Source organism: Arachis stenosperma, chromosome 2, assembly GCF_014773155.1.
Source record: "Arachis stenosperma cultivar V10309 chromosome 2, arast.V10309.gnm1.PFL2, whole genome shotgun sequence".
In the NCBI taxonomy this organism is placed as follows: domain Eukaryota; kingdom Viridiplantae; phylum Streptophyta; class Magnoliopsida; order Fabales; family Fabaceae; genus Arachis; species Arachis stenosperma.
In genome coordinates, this window is record NC_080378.1 from 90752238 (window position 1) to 90772591 (window position 20354).

At 35.5% G+C, this 20354-nt stretch overlaps 1 protein-coding gene and 1 non-coding gene across 2 annotated transcripts; one reads left to right on the forward strand and one right to left on the reverse strand.

Moving 5' to 3' along the window:
* Positions 1-5840: 5840 nt before the first annotated feature.
* Positions 5841-5944, reverse strand: LOC130964313 (small nucleolar RNA R71). Its single transcript, XR_009080413.1, has one exon. It is a non-coding gene; the product is annotated as a small nucleolar RNA R71 (small nucleolar RNA).
* Positions 5945-15749: 9805 nt separating this feature from the next.
* Positions 15750-18482, forward strand: LOC130963150 (mediator of RNA polymerase II transcription subunit 11-like). Its single transcript, XM_057889300.1, has 4 exons — positions 15750-15808; positions 17133-17202; positions 17295-17399; positions 17600-18482. Exons 1-4 carry the CDS (start codon positions 15750-15752, stop codon positions 17666-17668), a joined length of 303 nt encoding a protein of 100 aa, XP_057745283.1. The 3' UTR covers positions 17669-18482.
* The last annotated feature ends 1872 nt before the right edge of the window (positions 18483-20354 follow it).

The window sequence follows — 20354 nt, forward strand, 5'->3', positions numbered from 1 at the left end:
CACAAAATTTTATCCCACGAAGATCCATTAGAGAAAGACATAAACTAACATATTTAAATAATTACCATTGTTTACAAACCACCACTATGGCAACACTTTCCATTCCTCACAAGTTCTACCCGATTTCACGTTTTGTTTGCTATGACAACCTTTCTAAAAATCACAAAGCAATGTCGCTAGTCACCACCCATGCCAGAGAACCACGAAGCTTTGAGGAAGCTATTCTTGATGATGGATGGAAAGAAGCAATCAAAGCTGAATTGTAAGCTCTTAAAGAAAACAAAACTTGGATATTGACCAACCTCCCTTCGGGTAAGAAGGCTATAGGATGTAAATGGGTGTTAAAAATTAAATACAAGTAAGATAGGACTATTGAGAGATACAAGGCTCGTTTGGTTGCAAAGGATTTTACTCAATCTCAAGGATTCTGTAATACCGTACCACACAGAGCTTTATGCTATAGTTGTAAATCAGAGGTGGTGAGGTATTACGACATCTAAAAACAAAATTACATACATATTATTCGAAGGAAATATAGTTTACCAAGGAGACTTAAAAGAAAGGATAAGCAAAAACAAAATAGAAATCGCATCACACTCGAAACATAAATCTTGTTTCTCTGAAATCAACCTCTAAGAAGGATATTTAAGTTAATATACAAAAGTGGAGAGTATAAGTATACATATGCTAAGCACAAAAATAAAATCCCAAAAGAGTATTCACTTTCTAGAGAGAATCTAGCATGCTCAGCGAAGTGCATCATGTCCTGTATCTGAAAATAGAAAATTTCCGAAATGGGTGAGAACCAAAAAGTTTCCAACATCATAATAGTTTTAAATAGAGACGATGTAAAACCAAATGAACCCACTAGGCAATATAAAACTCCAACAATCAAGATCCAAGCCTAGGGTTATACTAATCCAAAACAAGGTAAGGTAAACTAAGCCCTTCACATAAATGCATATGATGCATGCCTGTCCTACTGGCCATGAGCTCACGTGTCAGTTACACTGCCAAAACCTGACACATCTAGTAGCTAACCCAGACATTGTCTCTCTCATGCATCCCCAGGAGGCATACCTCGGATTTATCACATGTCGGTCTGAGAAAGATTAGTGCCCTGTCACCTTCTACTATAGGCATCTATCCGAGAATTGCGAACTCAATAACTCTTACAATCAGAGAGAGCTACGAAACACCGGGATCAACCATCATCCTTGTTTTATCATAACTTAGCTCAGTGCAAGCGGGATTCACCACCGTCCTTGCCACGTCCTTGCCAAGAGTAAACAACAGTCAATATGCAAGTAGGTTATACCACTGAACTTGCCAGAATCTAGTGAATCAAATTAAAATCAGCCTTATTATTCACGTCCCAAGTCAATTTAGTGTTCAGTAATTTCATTATCCATAGACTTCTCTCAATTATCATCAACTTTGACTCTTTACTTTGCAATCTCATCCAAATATATCAACATAATCCATTTAATATGCTCACACTCATTCCAAAGTATAAAAACTAGCTAGTGGACCTTAAATAGGGGTTATAGGGGTGAAAAAGCGACTTGGATGGGAAAAATAGTTAAATCAACATTTTCTTAAAAGTCAGGCAGTCGTGCGTATGCATACCTCGTTCGTACGCACAAGTTCCCTTTTTGCGCGTACACACGAAACGCGCACGAAAAACGTTCAATTCTGAAATTCAAGTTGTGCATACACATGGGTTGTGCATATGCATGACTTAACTTTTGTGCGTATGCATGGTATGCGCATGAAACTCTTTCAATTCTGTAACACCCCTCATGTGTACGCATGGGTAGTATGCACGCATGACTTCAATTTTCTGCAACTTCTGCAAAATTCATATTTTAACTATAAACTTTAAACGTGCATAACTTTTTTGTTAAAAATAATTTTTCATCCGTTCTTTGAACGTCATAAACTAAACAAACCCAATTTTCATTAAAGACAAGTTTTACAAAATTTAAAGGTCCAGAACCAAGTTATGGCTTGTCGAAGTTGGTTAAAAATGTGTTTTTACCAAAGTTACACAATTGCTCAATTTCCTCAATTCTCAATCCAACTCAATTCCAAACCGAACCAAAAGCTTTATAAGCATACTTGATGAGCGGATAATTTATACGCTTTTTGGCATTGTTTTTAGGTAGTTTTTAATATAATCTAGTTACTTTTAGGGATGTTTTCATTAGTTTTTATGCTAAATTCACATTTCTGGACTTTACTATGAGTTTGTGTGTTTTTCTATGATTTCAGGTATTTTCTGGTTGAAATTGAGGGACCTGAGCAAAACTCTGATAGGAGGCTCACAAAGGACTGCTGATGCTGTTGGAATCTGACCTTCCTGCACTTGAAATTGATTTTCTGGAGCTACAGAACTCCAAATGGCACGTTCTCAACGGCGTTGGAAAGTAGACATCCAGAGCTTTCCAGCAATATATAATAGTTCATACTTTATTCGGAATTTGATGACGTAAACTGGCGCTCAACGCCAGTTCCATGCTGTATTCTGGAGTCTAACGCCAGAAACACGTCACAAACCAGAGTTGAACGCCCAAAACACGTTACAACTTGGCGTTCAACTCCAAAAGAAGTCTCAGCTCGTGGATAGATCAAGCTCAGCCCAAACATACACCAAGTGGGCCCTGGAAGTGGATTTATGCATCAATTACTTACTCTTGTAAACCCTAGTAGCTAGTCTAGTATAAATAGGATAGTTTTCTACTGTATTAGACATCTTGGGACGATTAGTTCTCAGAACATGGGGGCTAGCCATTCAGCCATGCCTGGACCTTTCACTTATGTATTTTCAACGGTGGAGTTTCTACACACCATAGATTAAGGGTGTGGAGCTCTGCTGTACCTCAAGTTTCAATGCAATTACTATTATTTTCTATCCAATTCGATTTATTCCTGTTCTAAGATATTCGTTGCACTTCAACTTGATGAATGTGATGATCCGTGACACTCAGCATCATTCTCACCTATGAACGCGTGTGATTGACAACCACTTCCGTTCTACCTTAGACCGGGCGCATATCTCTTGGATTCCTTAATCAGAATCTTCATGGTATAAGCTAGAATTGATGGCGGCATTCATGGGAATCCGGAAAGTCTAACCTTGTCTGTGGTATTCCAAGTAGGATTCTGGGATTGAATGACTGTGACGAGCTTCAAACTCCTGAAGGATGGGCGTTAGTGACAAACGCAAAAGAATCACTGGATTCTATTCCAACCTGATTGAGAACCGACAGATGATTAGCCGTGCTGTGACAGAGCATTTGGACTATTTTCACTGAGAGGATGGGATGTAGCCATTGACAATGGTGATGCCCTACATACAGCTTGCCATGGAAAGGAGTAAGAAGGATTGAATGAAAGCAGTAGGAAAGCAGAGATTCAACAGGGACAAGCATCTCCATACGCTTATCTGAAATTCCCACCATTAATTTACATAAGTATTTCTATCCTTTATTATTTAAGCAAGTATCTCTTTATATTTCCCATAACCAATTATTATTTGCCTGACTGAGATTTACAAGATGACTATAGCTTTCTTCATACCAACAATCTCCGTGGAATCGACCCTTACTCACGTAAGGTATTACCTGGACGACCCAGTGCACTTGTTGGTTAGTTGTGCGGAGTTGTGACTAAGTGTAATTCACGTGTGAGAGCTACCAAATTATTGGAGCCATTGTTGATGATCACAATTTCGTCCACCAAGTTTTTGGCGCCGTTGCCGGGGATTGTTCGAGTTTGGACAACTAACGGTTCATCTTGTTGCTCATATTAGGTAATTTTCTTTTTATTTTTTTTCAAAATTTTTCTTTTCTTTTTCGTTTTTCTAATAATGTTTTTCGAAAAAAATAATAAAAATACAAAAAAAATTCATAAAATCATAAAAACCAAAAATATTTTGTGTTTCTTGTTTGAGTCTTGAGTCCATTTTTAAGTTCGGTGTCAATTGCATGCTTTAAAAATTTTTTCTTGCATTTTTCGAAAATTCATGCATTCATAGTGTTCTTCATGATCTTCAAGTTGTTCTTGATAAGTCTTCTTGGTTGATCTTGATGAATTTTTGTTTTGTGTCTTTTATTGTTTTTCATATGCATTTTTGCATTCATAGTGTCCAAGCATTAAAGAATTCTAAGTTTGGTGTCTTGCATGTTTTCTTTGCATCAAAAATTTTTCAAAAATGTGTTCTTCATGTTCATCATGATCTTCAAAGTGTTCTTGGTGTTCATCTTGACATTCATAGTGTTCTTGCATGCATCTTGTGTTTTGATCCAAAATTTTCATGTTTTGGGTCACTTTTGTGTTTTTCTCTCTCATTATTAAAAATTCAAAAATCAAAAAAATATCTTTTCCTTATTTCTCTCCAAAATTTCGAAAATTTGAGCTGACTTAGTCAAAAAATTTTCAAATTAGTTATTTCTTGTAAGTCAAGTCAAATTTTCAATTTTAAAAATCTTATCTTTTCAAAATCTTTTTCAAAAATCATATCTTTTTCATTTTTTCTATTTTTTCGAAAATTTTAAAATTATTTTCAAAATCTTTTTCTTAATTTTATTTCAAATTTTCGAAATTACACTAACAATTAATGTGATTGATTCAAAAATTTGAAGTTTGTTACTTTCTTGTTAAGAAAGGTTCAATCTTTAAATTCTAGAATCATATCTTTTAGTTTCTTGTTAGTTAAGTAATTAATTTTAATTTTAAAAAAATAAATTTTTTTCAATCCTATCTTTTTATCATATCTTCTTATCTTATCTTTTTATCATATCTTTTTCAAAATTTTATCTTTTTCAAAAATTTGATTTCAAAATATCTTATCTAACTTCTTATCTTCTTATCTTTTCAAATTTGATTTTAATATCTTTTTCAACTAACTATTTGACTTTTTGTTTGTTTCTTATCTTTTTCAAAACTACCTAACTACTTCTCCCTCTTTAATTTTCGACAATATCTCATCCTTTTTTTCAAAAATTCTTTTTAATTAATTAATTGTTTTAAATTTTAATTTTAATTATATCTTATCTTTAATTTTCGAAAATCACTAACTACTTTTTCAAAATTATTTTCGAAATTCTCTATCTCTCCTCTTATTCTATTTATTTATTTATTTACTAACACTTCTCTTCACCTCTCTTCATCTCAAATCACTGCCCCTACCTATTCATTCTTCTTCACTCCTATTCCCTTTCTTCTTCTACTAACATAAAGGAATCTCTATACTGTGACATAGAGGATTCCTCTTTCTTTTCTTGTTCTCTTTTTCCCTTTATGAGCAGGAACAAGGAAAAAGGCATTCTTGTTGAAGCTGATCCTGAACCTGAAAGGACTCTGAAGAGGAAATTAAGAGAAGTTAAATTACATAATCCAGAGACAACCTTTTTGAAACTTTTGAACAAGAAAAGGAGATGGCAGCCAAACCCAACAACAATAATGTAAGGAGAATGCTAGGTGATTTCACTAAACCAACGTCCAAATTTGATGGAAGAAGCATCTCCATTCCGGCCATTGGAGCAAATAATTTTGAGCTGAAACCTCAATTAGTTGCTCTAATGCAACAGAACTGCAAGTTTCATGGACTTCCATCTGAAGATCCTTACCAGTTTTTAATTGAGTTCTTGCAGATTTGTGAGACTGTAAAGACGAATGGAGTAGATCCTGAAGTCTATAGGCTCATGCTTTTCCCTTTTGCTGTAAGAGACAGAGCTAGAACATGGTTGGACTCACAACCTAAAGATAGCTTGGACTCCTGGGATAAGCTGGTCACGGCCTTCTTGGATAAATTCTTTCCTTCTCAAAAGCTGAGTAAGCTTAGAGTGGATGTTTAGACCTTCAAACAAAAAGATGGTGAATCCCTCTATGAAGCTTGGGAAAGATACAAGCAGATGACCAAAAAGTGTCCTTTTGACATGTTTTCAGAATGGACCATATTAGATATATTCTATTATAGTCTATCTGAGTTTTCCAAGATGTCATTGGACCATTCTGCAGGTGGATCCATTCACCTAAAGAAAACGCCTGCAGAAGCTCAAGAACTTATTGACATGGTTGCAAATAACCAATTCATGTACACTTCTGAGAGGAATTCCGTGAATAGTGGGATGCCTCAGAGGAAGGGAGTTCTTGAAATTGATGCTCTGAATGCCATATTGGCTCAGAACAAAGTGTTGACTCAGCAAGTCAACATGATTTCTCAAAGTCTGAATGGATGGCAAAATGCATCCAACAGTACTAAAGAGGCAGCTTCTGAAGAAGCTTATGATCCTGAGAACCCTGTAATAGCAGAGGTAAATTACGTGGGTGAACCTTATGGAAACACCTATAATTCATCATGGAGAAATCATCCAAATTTCTCATGGAAGGATCAACAAAAGCCTCAACAAGGCTTTAATAATGGTGGAAGAAATAGGCTAAGCAATAACAAGCCTTTTCCATCATCTTCTCAGCAACAGACAGAGAACTCTGAGCAGAGCCCCTCTAATTTAGAAAACATAGTCTCTGATCTGTCTAAGGCCACTTTAAGTTTCATGAGTGAAACAAGATCCTCCATTAGAAATTTGGAGGCACAAGTGGGCCAGCTGAGTAAGAAAATTATTGAAACTCCTCCCAGTATTCTCCCAAGCAATACAGAAGAGAATCCAAAAGGAGAGTGCAAGGCCATTGATGTAATCAATATGGCCGAATGCACAAGGGAGGAGAAGGACGAAGATCCTAGTGAAGAAGACCTCCTGGGACGTCTTTCAAGCAAGAAGGAGTTCTCTATTGAGAACCTAAAGGAATCTGAGGCTCATATAGAGACCATAGAGATTCCACTAAATCTCCTTCTGCCATTCATGATCTCTGAAGACTATTATTCCTCTGAAGAGGATGAAGATGTAACTGGAGAGCAAGTTGCTCAATATCTAGGAGCCATCATGAAGCTGAATGCCAAGTCATTTGGTGATGAGACTTGGGAAGGTGAACCTCCCTTGCTCATTAGTGAACTTGATACATGGGTTCAGCAAACTCTACCTCAAAAGAAACAAAATCCTGGTAAATTCTTAATACCCTGTACCATAGGCACCATGACCTTTAACAAGGCTCTATGTGACCTGGGATCAGGCATAAATCTTATGCCACTCTCTGTAATGGAGAAACTGGGGATCTTTGAGGAGCAACCTGCCTTATTCTCATTACAATTGGCAGACAAGTCAGTAAGACAAGCTTATGGATTAGTAGAGGACGTGTTAGTAAAGGTTGAAAGCCTTTACATCCCTGCTGATTTCATAATCTTAGACACTAGGAAGGAAGAGGATGAATGCATCATCCTTGGAAGACCTTTCCTAGCCACAGCAGAAGCTGTGATAGATGTTAACAGAGGAGAATTAGTCCTTCAATTGAATGGGGACTATCTTGTGATTAAGGCACACGGCTATCCTTCTGTAACAAGGGAAAGTAAGCATGCAGAGCTTCTCTCAATACAGAGTCAAACAGAGCCCCCACAATCAAACTCTAAGTTTGGTGTTGGGAGGCCACAACCAAACTCTAAGTTTGGTGTTGAACCCCTATATCCAAACTCTAAGTTTGGTGTTGAGAGTCCACAACATTGACCTGATCACCTTTGTGGCTCCATGAGAGCCCACTGTCAAGCTAGTGACATTAAAAGAGCGCTTGTTGGGAGGCAACCCAATTTTTATTTATCTAATTTTATTTTTATTTTATTGTTATTTTGTGTTTTAGTAGGTTCATGATCATGAGGATTCACAAAAAAAATATTAAAATTAAAAACAGAATCAAAAACAGCAGAAGAAAAATCACACCCTGGAGGAAGGACTTACTGGCGTTTAAATGCCAGTAAGGTGCATCTGGCTGGCGTTCAACGCCAGAACAGAGCATGGATCTGGCGCTGAACGCCAGAAACAAGCAACATCCTGGCGTTTGGATGCCAGGAATGTGCCCTGAGGAAAGCTGGCGTTGAATGCCAGTAACAAGCATGGAACTGGCGTTCAACGCCAGAAACATGCTGCACATGGGCGTTGAACGCCCAGAACGTGCATCACTTCGGTGTTTAAACACCAGCATGGTATGCTAAGGCATTTTACATGCCTAATTGGTGCAGAGATGTAAATCCTTGACTCCTCAGGATCTGTGGACCCCACAGGATCATCTCAGGATCTGTGGACCCCACAGGATCCCCACCTAACATATTCTCCCCTCTTCTCAACATTCATTCTCTCTTTCCAATAAACACTCTCCCCCCTCCCTATATATACCCCTCCATTCTACTCCATTTTCACACAACACAAACCCCTTTTCTATACCTTGGCCGACATCTACACCTCCCCTTCTCCTCCATATTTTCTTCTTCTTCTTCTTCTCTTCTTTCTTCCCTTGCTCGAGGGCGAGCAATACTTTAAGTTTGGTGTGGTAAAAGCATAAGCTTTTTGTTTTTTCATAACCATTAATGGCACCTAAGGCCGGAGAAACCTCTAGAAAAGGGAAAGGGAAGACAAAAGCTTCCACCTCCGAGTCATGGGAGATGGAAAGATTCATCTCCAAAGCCCATCAAGACCACTTCTATAATGTTGTGGCCAAGAAGAAGGTGATCCCTGAGGTCCCTTTCAAACTCAAGAAAAATGAGTATCCGGAGATCCGACATGAGATCCAAAGAAGAGGTTGGGAAGTTCTAACCAACCCCATTCAACAAGTTGGAATCTTAATGGTTCAAGAGTTCTATGTCAATGCATGGATCACTAGGAACCATGATCAAAGTGTGAACCCGAGTCCAAAGAATTATCTTACAATGGTTCGGGAGAAATACTTAGATTTTAGTCCAGAAAATATGAGGTTGGCGTTCAATTTACCCATGATACAAGAAGATGCACGTCCCTACACTAGAAGGGTCAACTTTAATCAAATGTTGGACCAAGTCCTTATAGACATATGTGTGGAAGGAGCTCAATGGAAAAGAGACTCCAAAGATAAGCCGGTTCAACTAAGAAGACTGGACCTCAAGCCTGTGGCTAGAGGATGGTTGGAGTTCATTCAACGCTCCATCATCCCCACTAGCAACCGATCTGAAGTCACTGTGGATCGGGTCATCATGATTCATAGCATCATGATTAGAGAGGAAGTAGAAGTTCATGAAGTCATCTCCCATGAATTCTACAAAATAGCCGATAAGTCCTCTACTTTGGCAAGGCTAGCTTTTTCTTATCTTATTTGCCATCTGTGTTACTCAGCTGGAGTTATCATAGAAGGAGACATCCTCATTGAGGAGGACAAGCCCATCACTAAAAAAAGGATGGAGCAAACAAGAGAGCCCACTCATGGAGCCCAAGGGACACATGAGGAAGCTCATCACCAAGAAATCCCGGAGATGCCTCAAGGGATGCACTTTCCTCCCAACAACTATTGGGAACAACTCAACACTTCCTTAGAAGATTTGAGTTACAATGTGGAACAATTAAGGGTGGAACATCAAGAGCACTCCATCATTCTCCATGAAATAAGAGAAGATCAAAGAGCAATGAGGGAGGAGCAACAAAGGCAAGGAAGGGACATAGAAGAGCTTAAGGACATCATTGGTCCTTCAAGAATAAGACGCCACTAAGGTGGACTCATTCCTTGTTCTTATATTTTTCTGTTTTTCGATTTTTATGTTACATGTTTATCTATGTTTTGTGTCTCTACTTCATGATCATTAGTATGTAGTAACTATGTCTTAAAGCTATGAATAAATTCCATAAATCCTTCACCTCTCTTAAATAAAAAAATGTTTCTAATTCAAAAGAACAAGAAGTACATGAATTTCGAAATTATCCTTGAATTTAGTTTAATTATATTGATGTGGTGACAATACTTTTTGTTTTTTGAATGAATGCTTGAACAGTGCATAATTTTGATCTTGTTGTTTATGAATGTTAAAATTGTTGGCTCTTGAAAGAATGATGAACAAAGAGAAAAGTTATTGATGATCTGAAAAATCATGAAATTGATTCTTGAAGTAAGAAAAAGCAGTGAAAAAGCAAGAGCTTGCGAAAAAAAATTTGGCAAAAAAAAATAATAGAAAGAAAAAGAAAAAGCAAGCAGAAAAAGCCAATAGCCCTTAAAACCAAAAGGCGAGGGTAAAAAGGATCCAAGGCTTTGAGCATCAATGGATAGGAGGGTCCAAGGAAATAAATCCAGGCCTAAGCGGCTAAATCAAGCTGTCCCTAACCATGTGCTTGTGTCATGAAGGCCCAAGTGAAAAGCTTGAGACTGAGTGGTTAAAGTCGTGATCCAAAGCAAAAAGAGTGTGCTTAAGAGCTCTGGACACCTCTAACTGGGGACTCTAGCAAAGCTGAGTCACAATCTGAAAAGGTTCACCCAGTCATGTGTCTGTGGCATTAATGTATCCGGTGGTAATACTGGAAAACAAAATGCTTAGGGCCACGGCCAAGACTCATAAAAGTAGCTGTGTTCAAGAATCAACATACTTAACTAGGAGAATCAATAACACTATCTGAAATTCTAAGTTCCTAGAGAAGCCAATCATTCTAAACTTCAAGGGAAAAAGTGAGATGCCAAAACTGTTCAGAAGCAAAAAGCTACAAGTCCCGCTCATCTAATTAGAATTAATATTCATTGATATTTTGGAATTTATAGTATATTCTCTTCTTTTTATCCTAATTGATTTTCAGTTGCTTGGGGACAAGCAACAATTTAAGTTTGGTGTTGTGATGAGCGGATAATTTATAAGCTTTTTGGCATTGTTTTTGGGTAGTTTTTAATATAATCTAGTTACTTTTAGGGATGTTTTCATTAGTTTTTATGCTAAATTCACATTTCTGGACTTTACTATGAGTTTGTGTGTTTTTCTGTGATTTTAGGTATTTTCTGGCTGAAATTGAGGGACCTGAGCAAAACTCTGATAGGAGGCTGACAAAGGACTGCTGATGGTGTTGGAATCTGACCTTCCTGTACTCGAAATAGATTTTCTGGAGCTACAAAACTCCAAATGATGCGCTCTCAACGGGGTTGGAAAGTAGACATCCAGAGCTTTCCAGCAGTATATAATAGTCTATACTTTATTTGTGATTAGACAACGTAAACTGGCGCTCAACGCCAGTTTCATGTTGCTGTCTGGAGTCAAACGCCAGAAACACGTCACGAACCGGAGTTGAACACCCAAAACACGTTATAACTTGGCGTTCAACTCCAAGAGAAGCCTCAGCTCGTGGATAGATCAAGCTCAGCCCAAACATACACCAAGTGGGCCCTGGAAGTGAATTTATGCATCAATTACTTACTCATGTAAACCCTAGTAGCTAGTCTAGTATAAATAGGATAGTTTTCTATTGTATTAGACATCTTGGGACGATTAGTTCTCAGATCATGGGGGCTGGCCATTCGGCCATGCCTGGACCTTTCACTTATGTATTTTCAACGGTGGAGTTTCTACACACCATAGATTAAGGGTGTGGAGCTCTGCTGTACCTCAAGTTTCAATGCAATTACTATTATTTTCTATCCAATTCGATTTATTCCTGTTCTAAGATATTCGTTGCACTTCAACTTGATGAATGTGATGATCCATGACACTCATCATCATTCTCACCTATGAACATGCGTGATTGACAACCACTTCCGTTCTACCTTAGACCGGGCGCATATCTCTTGGATTCCTTAATCAGAATCTTTGTGGTATAAGCTAGAATTGATGACGGCATTCATGGGAATCCGGAAAGTCTAACCTTGTCTGTGGTATTCCGAGTAGGATTCCGGGATTAAATGACTATGACGAGCTTCAAACTCCTGAAGGATGGGCGTTAGTGACAGACGCAAAAGAATCACTGGATTCTATTCCAACCTGATTAAGAACCGACAGATGATTAGCCGTGCTGTGACAGAGCATTTGGACCATTTTCACTAAGAGGATGGGATGTAGCCATTGACAACGTGATGCCCTACATACAGCTTGCCATGGAAAGGAGTAAGAAGGATTGAATGAAAGCAGTAGGAAAGCAGAGATTCAACAGGGACAAGCATCTCCATACGCTTATCTGAAATTCCCACCATTAATTTACATAAGTATTTCTATCCTTTATTATTTAAGCAAGTATCTCTTTTTATTTCCCATAACCAATTATTATCCGCCTGACTGAGATTTATAAGATGACCATAGCTTGCTTCATACCAACAATCTCCGTGGAATCGACCCTTACTCACGTAAGGTATTACTTGGACGACCCAGTGCATTTGCTGGTTAGTTATGCGGAGTTGTGACTAAGTGTAATTCACGTGTGAGTGCTACCAAATTATTAGAGCCATTGTTGATGATCACAATTTCGTCCACCAATACTCAATCATGCATTCATCAAATTTTTCTACCCCTTTTTAACCATTTCAACAACAAATCAACCAATCGAACATTTGACGCACACACTCATACAACTATAATTCCTTTCACATCAACAATACAAAACACTCATATATCCAGGTTTTCAATCAACCAAGAATCAATCATTTCATACCACATTCCTCCACTTACCAAATAGGGAATTTTTCACCATATTACGGTCTCCAGCCCAATTCCACATCAATTATATTTTTAATCAATCATACCACAACAATTAAGTCATGCATACTCATACATATACCCATTCAACTAATCACAACAACAACCAATTTCATTCAATCCTATCCTAGGGGCAACTAACCTAGGCATTCACATAACTTTACATAGTGTCTACTTGAAATTAAAACTCGTACCTCAAGCATGACAAATCCAAGCCCTTGAGTCTCTTCCTTCGTTCAATTCCGAGCTTTACCTAACGTCAACGAGCCTCAATGGATCCTCCACCGATTGAACAAAATCAACCCAGGCAATCAAGCGACACTATCTCATCTAATTATATCAAATTTTACTTAGTTCAAGTAAGGGTATTCATACAAATTAGGATGAATTAGAGAAAATGAGCTTTCTTACCTTAATCCGCTCGAAATTGGGAAGGAACTCACTTGTAATTCATGCTAGAGTACTCCTATAAAACCAAAATCACAAGTTTCTCAACAACATATTCCAAAAATATGAAATTAAATAGAATAGAAAACTAGACAAGGAATTCAAAGTTCCTTACCACAATACTTAGGAAGATTTGAAGATGGATCCAAGACAAATGCGTGGTCACAAAAAGCTCATCAATCGGAGCCCCGAATTGAAAGTTATGAGTAATTGAAGGAGATGATGAATAATGAGAAAGGGTTTTGCTCTCCCTCTCGTCTCTTCTCCGAGGAACTCTCAGTGACAGGGGGAAATGTGAATTTTTTGCTAAGTCATGAATGGTTATATGTGTGGACTTGAGTTTTGGGCCCACACGGGCCCAGCTTGATTTTTAATTCGTTTGGCCCAATCTTAGGCTAAAACCTTTAAGATAAGTGTTTTAATTCGTGTCCTAATTATTTTTATCTCTCCCAATTATAAATTTAAGTTTTTAACCTTCTTCATTCATAATTAATTTATTAATTATAATTTAACCAAATTTTACATATTCGACTACTTTGACACATTCAGCCCGATGATAAAAATGACAACATTCAGAATTCTCCTAGTTTTGGAAGCCTCCAGAAACTGGTTTGTTCACCAATTAGATGTGAACACAGCTTTCTTATATGGTGATCTCGAAGAAAAAGTATTCATGAAGTCTACTCTTGGCTTAGATGCCTCCATTTGGCTTTGTCTGTAAACTTTAAAATTTTCTATATGGTCTGAAACAGGACAATGGGCAATGAAATACCAAAATAAGCTCTGTGTTGGTCAATTCTGGCTACTCACAATCTAAGGCAGATCCTTGTCTTTTCACAAGACATTTGAAGACAGGTTTCACTTGCATATTGGTTTATGTGAACGACTCGGTTCTAGTTGGAGATGACTTAGATGAAATGAAGCATGTGAAACAGTTGCTGGATGATAGATTCAAAATCAAGAACCTTGGTAACCTCAAATTTTTGTTGGAGATGAAAATTGCAAGAAGCAACCAAGGATTTGCCCTCTATCAACGAAAATACACCCTGAAATTGTTAGCAGAATTAGGTTTGAGTGATGCCAAACTGGCTTCCACCCCAATTGACTATTCTACTAAATTAGCAAAATCCACTGGCAATGCTTTAGAAGATCTGACTCAGTACCAGAAGACTAATAGGAAGACTCATTTACCTTACTAATACTCGTCCAGATATTACCTTTGTCGTAAGTAAACTCAGTCAATTTTTTTATTGTGCCACTGATGTACACTTTAAGGTAGCTCTTCACGTGTTGAGGTATTTGAAGATAGCCTCCGCTCATGCTGTTTTCTTCTCAGCATCATCAGATTTCTCCCTCACAGCTTTTACTGATGCTGATTAGGGAACTTATCCTGACACATGCCGCTTGGTTTCGGGATATTGTTTCTTCCTCGGATAGTCCCTTATCTCGTGGAAAAGTAAGACACAAACTACGGTAGCAAGGTCCTCTGCAGAAGATGAATACCAGGCACTGGCTCTAGCAACATGTGAGGCTTTATGGCTCTCTTATATGCTTCGTGACTTTGACTTTCCACTTGATAAAGCTATTCGCATGTTCTATGACAACCAGTCTGCGTTGCATATTGTAGCAAATTTGTTTTTTCACGAAAGAACAAAACACATTGACATTCATTGTCATGTGGTTTGTGGTCAAGCACAAAGTGGCATACTCAAGGTCCTGCAAATCTCCTTCGTCAACCAAATCTCAGATGTTTTCACCAAAGCACTTGCTCTTGGTCCCTTCTCCATCTTTCACTCCAAGCTGAAAATGCTCAATTTTCACTTCTCACATTGAGGGAGGTGTAGCAAATCATAGCATAAGGCATTATATTAATAATAGTGCAGCAGATAATAGAAGTAATGGCTCCACAACTTAACCCAATTTAAACTAGTTAGTTATATTATTATACAACTAGCACAAGTTAGTTAAAATTGTAACTTAATCACAGTTAGGAAGTAAGATTAGTTAACTGCATAATAGATGCTATTCATTGATGTATATAAGCTAACACCATCAAATGAGAAATGTGTGATTTATTCTTGTTTCGTTTCTCATTTTTTAACCTTACTTTTTTGAATGCTCTTCTCTCACTCACGTTCATCTCACAAACTCTACACCAAGAATTAGAGTTTTTACAACCTGTGCTTGGTTTCATTCTCTGTCACAAAAGATTCAGGTAGATGTCACGATAATTGATGTTAATACAAAAGATTCAGGTAGATGTCACGATAATTGATGTTAATGAAGAGGTGGAATAGCGACCAGAGAATATGAAAGAAGGATGAGAGAAAATTATAAATGATAAAGGAAATTATAATAAGGATAATTAAAAAAAATATTTTGACCAACTTTGACTACCAAAAATTAAAAAAAAAGGATAAAATTAACACTTAATTTAACCATAAAAAATTAAATTAAACGTTAAAAATATTTTTAAAATATTTTAAAATATTAAGAATAAAAAGTGTACTTTATCGATTTATCCTTAAATTTTTATTTGATTATAATTTGTGCACCTTTTTCAATTTTTTTTAGAGGAGTGCTAGGGGTTAATAGATTTTGTAATTTGTAACTATTAATTAGTCATATTTTTAATAGTGTGAAATTTCATCTAATGATCCAGAATTACTCATTTTTAAATGCTGCCAAAATTTTAATAAAAGAGATTATTCTCAAGGTTTTTTTTTTAATTATGGTTTGCGCACCTGTTTCCTGCCTCTCAACTGTCTTCGTTTCTGCCTCCTCCTTCAGGTTCGCATCCCTCATCTTATTCTAAGTTTCTTGCTTTCACTTTACTCTTGTGCTAACCTGAAGATTTCTTGAGTTTTTATTTTTTCTTTTGCGATGTGTTCGTTGTTTCTAAGTTTTGTACCGGTTATTTATGTTGTGATAATGCTTCTGGATATAATAATGCCCATTACCTGTTTGTTAAAATGATTCAACGGAACCATTCACAGAAGAAAACTCTTTCTTTTCTCAACTGCCCACGTAGCTGTTATGTCAATTTGTAATGTTTTGGTGCTTGTTAGGTATAGCATTTCACGGACGCTATATAATTTCCCACTATAGTGTTTATCATTCTTCGGCTGCATCTCGAAGTAGAGCATATGCTTCGTCTCTGGTTCAATGTCATGGGGATTAGCATTGCAACATTAATCGTTTGTTTCGTTATGTAATCATTTTCGCGCTTCTCTTTCTGTTCAGCATTGGCTCTTTTGTTAAGCTCCTACTTCACTTCTTAGACCACAGCTTGTTCTTTCAAACAAATTTTCAATTTCCTTTTGTTAAAAAAATTCTATCATCTCTAACCAACTTGAGTTGGTTAAGTGGTTAGCTCACTTGTCTGCTTAAGTAAGTGTGGGGCTTCGAATCCTGCCTTGTACATGCAGCAATCCATTGGCCAATGGCAAATGCTTTAGACCCTTAAATGGAGCTCCAATCTGTGATGGATTAGTCTTTGGCCTGCCAAGTTGGAAAATACCATAAAAAACCAAAAAGAAAAATTCTATCATCTCAGTCTTTATTTTTTAAAGGTGTTGATAGAATCCTCTCTAAGTGCTAGAGTTTTAGTTCAGTCTGTGCTTCTCCCAACAACCAGTGGTAATACAAAACTCTCCAATTTAACTCTTCCTTTTTGTCTCCCTATTTATATGAACTAATTTATAAATACATAAGAACTTTTTAGAAAGGCTGTTTAATTTCTATGACTCTGTTGTGTTTTTGTATTATGATGCTGGGTTAAGTGATATGATAATGATATTATGTTTAGAAACTATAGTGCTAAATTACTTCTTTGATTTATGCATAGATCCTTTGTACATGTCTTTCAACTGGTACATGACAACTGTTTTTAAAGATATTTAGTAATTTTTGAGTGGATAGGATTAGGTGTTTTCATGCATGGGCCATTGCAAAAACAAATAATATGCGGTTAGGTTCTCATCCTAAGTTCCTAACTTCTTGGCTGCTGCAATTTTTCGTGATTTAAGTTTATCAAACTATGTATAGTGCATGGATTCTTATCAATTCTTACTGTTTCTTCATTTTTCAATAATCATTTGGGCTTGAATTACAGAGGAGAAGTAACATTCAAGGATTCTCAGGGCCAGACAACTCCTTTGCAGCGACTTCAGAATGTTGACAAGGTTATATATAAAATTGAAAGCATTTAGCTGTAACATCATGTGGATGACAGAATAGCAGTGTTTGTTTTTACCGAGACTTCCTCCTTGTCAAGGTTTTGGAGGTTGCAGGAGGAGTCATGGATGAACTTGCAAGCCCTATAAGTCCTAGGAAAGACATGGTCCAAAACCAATGTCTTGAATTCCTGCAATTAATCAAGGTTCGTACCTCTAATATCTATGCATGTACTAATGGCAACAAAGTCTTTTATTAAAAGAAAAAATTGGCAGTATGAAAAATACACTATCAAAACTTTAGTTCTAATTTTCTCATTTCAACTGAAGAGGTACACCAACTGTTGTTTAAGCATAACACTGCTTCTGGCACTTATGACTTGTATTTGGATTCAATATTTGTCAGCTTATGAAAATTCAACTGCCTCTGGTCTTTGCATTCTGCAAATTCCTTATTCAAATTGATATAGAGTGAGAAGCATAAAAGCAACAATGAGATTTGCTACAAGAAAGCGGAACTTATCATGCAGCAGTCTGAAATGATGTATATTTAGAAGCCTGTGTCGAGTTGAGCAGAAAGTGTCGGTGAGAACTGAGAAGCTCCGTTTCAATGGCCAAAGACTTTCCGGATTTAGGAAGAAGAATGTAAGAACAAAGGTGAGTTTCTTTATACCTTTTTCTTTACGTATGTCAAAGAACATTAAGAATATCTTACAAATCCGTATCACCTTTGTAATTTAATTAACTAGGTTCACATTACTACTCAGTGGATTTGAGCTCATATTAGTAGTACTAGTATGAATAAGGTTACAGCTAGTTTGTTGCACCCATTATCTATCAATAGATAGTAAGTAAAATACACATTATTTGTTAAGAACAAATGGTGAGACTTCTTAAGAACCAATGTTATATATTGACAATACAATTTATTAGGAAAATTGAAGAATAAACTACATGATAATCAAGTTGGACGTGAATCTCTGGAAACATCTGTTGCCAACTAGGTGTGTCGATGCTATTATACTTTTAGACTTGCCATTTTTTTTCCGGTCGAAATGTCACATGAATCAACCAATTACAATCTTGACCATGCTGCATGCACTTATTATGCATGCACTTATTATGGACTTATGGTACTTGACATGATTAGATTCTAATACCTTGTACTCTACAAATTTGTCGATGTTGTAGTTTGAAAAAATGACTAGAATATATATATATATATTTTATAATATTAAGGGTTCTATCTACTACTTATCATCAGCCAAGTTTTGAATTCGGGTCCATTCATTGCAAGGGATAGAAGGTAACCACTAGACCAAAGTTTTGCGTGCAACAACTCGAACATTGAACTACCAATAAATTGCGTTGATTTTTGAAAAGTCTTATCATTTGTTCTTAAAATGCATGGTTAGTTAGGATTTATGTTTTTATTAAAAAAATATAGACATGCACTAGTGCGATTTAATCTCATCTTTTTATGATTAAAAGGTTGTCATGTAGGCTATTATGGGTGGCTAGAGACAACCTAAGAATATCTCCGGAAACCACTGTAACAAGTTATGTGGTGCCACCCTTTGGAAGAAAGGATAGATGATATACGTAAAAAGAAAGTGATGGAGGAAAAGCGTTTTATTCGAATCTAAAGAAAATCAAACAAACCCAATACACAAATCTTTGGCCAACGTAGGATTTTCTTTGGATCCAATAAACCAGCCATTGAACCACGAAAATTCCCTTAAAATGAAATTGAGAGTTGGTAAATGAGAGTTTGTATAAATTAATTTTAATTTAAAGTGAGTTAGTGTTAACATTTATGTTTGGCAATTTTTATACAAAATAGATTGTAGTAAACTAAATATTATTTGGATTGTATTATGCAAAATCATTTTTAAATAAAAAATTACTAAAAAAATATGAATTTAAATAATTATTTTATATTATTTTATTATTTTATTTTAGATATTTAAATAAATTCTAATAATATTTTTTTAGTATTCTAGTATTTTTTTAATTGTAATTTTTTATTACTTATGATTTTAATATTATTTTAAAAAAAGATTTTTTTTATTTAATTTAGTTTGTTTAATGGGATTAATAGAATCACAATACAATACAAAAAAAGAGCGGTCAAAAAAGAAAATCCATATAAACAAGAAATAATAAAATGTATGAGAGAGCATTAGGGAAAAAAATTACAAAAAGAAAAAACATTTTATTGAATAAAAAATGAAAGGTAAAATTGGTAAATAAAAAATAAATTTTTTTAATTAATGGTCTAATGAGAAAAGTGAATACAAGCTAGAATTCTTAGTTTTAAGTAAACGTTAGTTAGATTACAACAAAAAAAAATTAAGATTTCAAAAAACTAAAGGTGAGTTTGAAGCTCAAAATGCTAAATCAAACACATTTTTAGGCTTAATTTGGATAAACTGTTTAATTAAGTTTTTTTTTTTAAAAAATTAGATTAAACAATAAATGGCTATATTAAAAATAACTTATAAATAAATTATTTTGTATTTGAATTTTTAGTTCTAAAAGTGCTTATTTTATGGAAATATGATAAAAAAATAGTAATATTATGAGAGAAGTCATTTTTTTAATTTCTCTATACGATCTTAAATAGATTTTTAGAAAGCTGTAATTTAATTTTAAAAATTATACCAAACATTAATACTACTACTTTTCATAAGTCAAAAACACAAAAAAAAACTATTTTTTAAACTTTCCAAATCGACCCTAGTCATTAACAAAACCCAATTTGTTGTATCCGACACGGAAAATATGGAAAAGAAAGAATTCGGTGCAGATTTTATTTTTTTCTTTAAACAAATTAAAATAGAAATATATAGTCACTTCTGTTTTGATAATGACTTTTTTTTAAATAATATACAAATATTCAATGGAAAAGAATTATGTGTAATAATGTGTGGAGTAATATTATCAAAATTAGGAATGACAATATCATTCTCCAACAAAATATTAGTTTGATTCATAAAATATTCTCAACATTTTTCTATTATATTTTACACCAACTATGTTGTATATGCATAAAAAATCAATTATTAATCAGTTATTTATATAAAATATATATTAAAATATAAACTATATATTAAAAATATATAAAATAATATATATTAATATATACAAATATATTAATA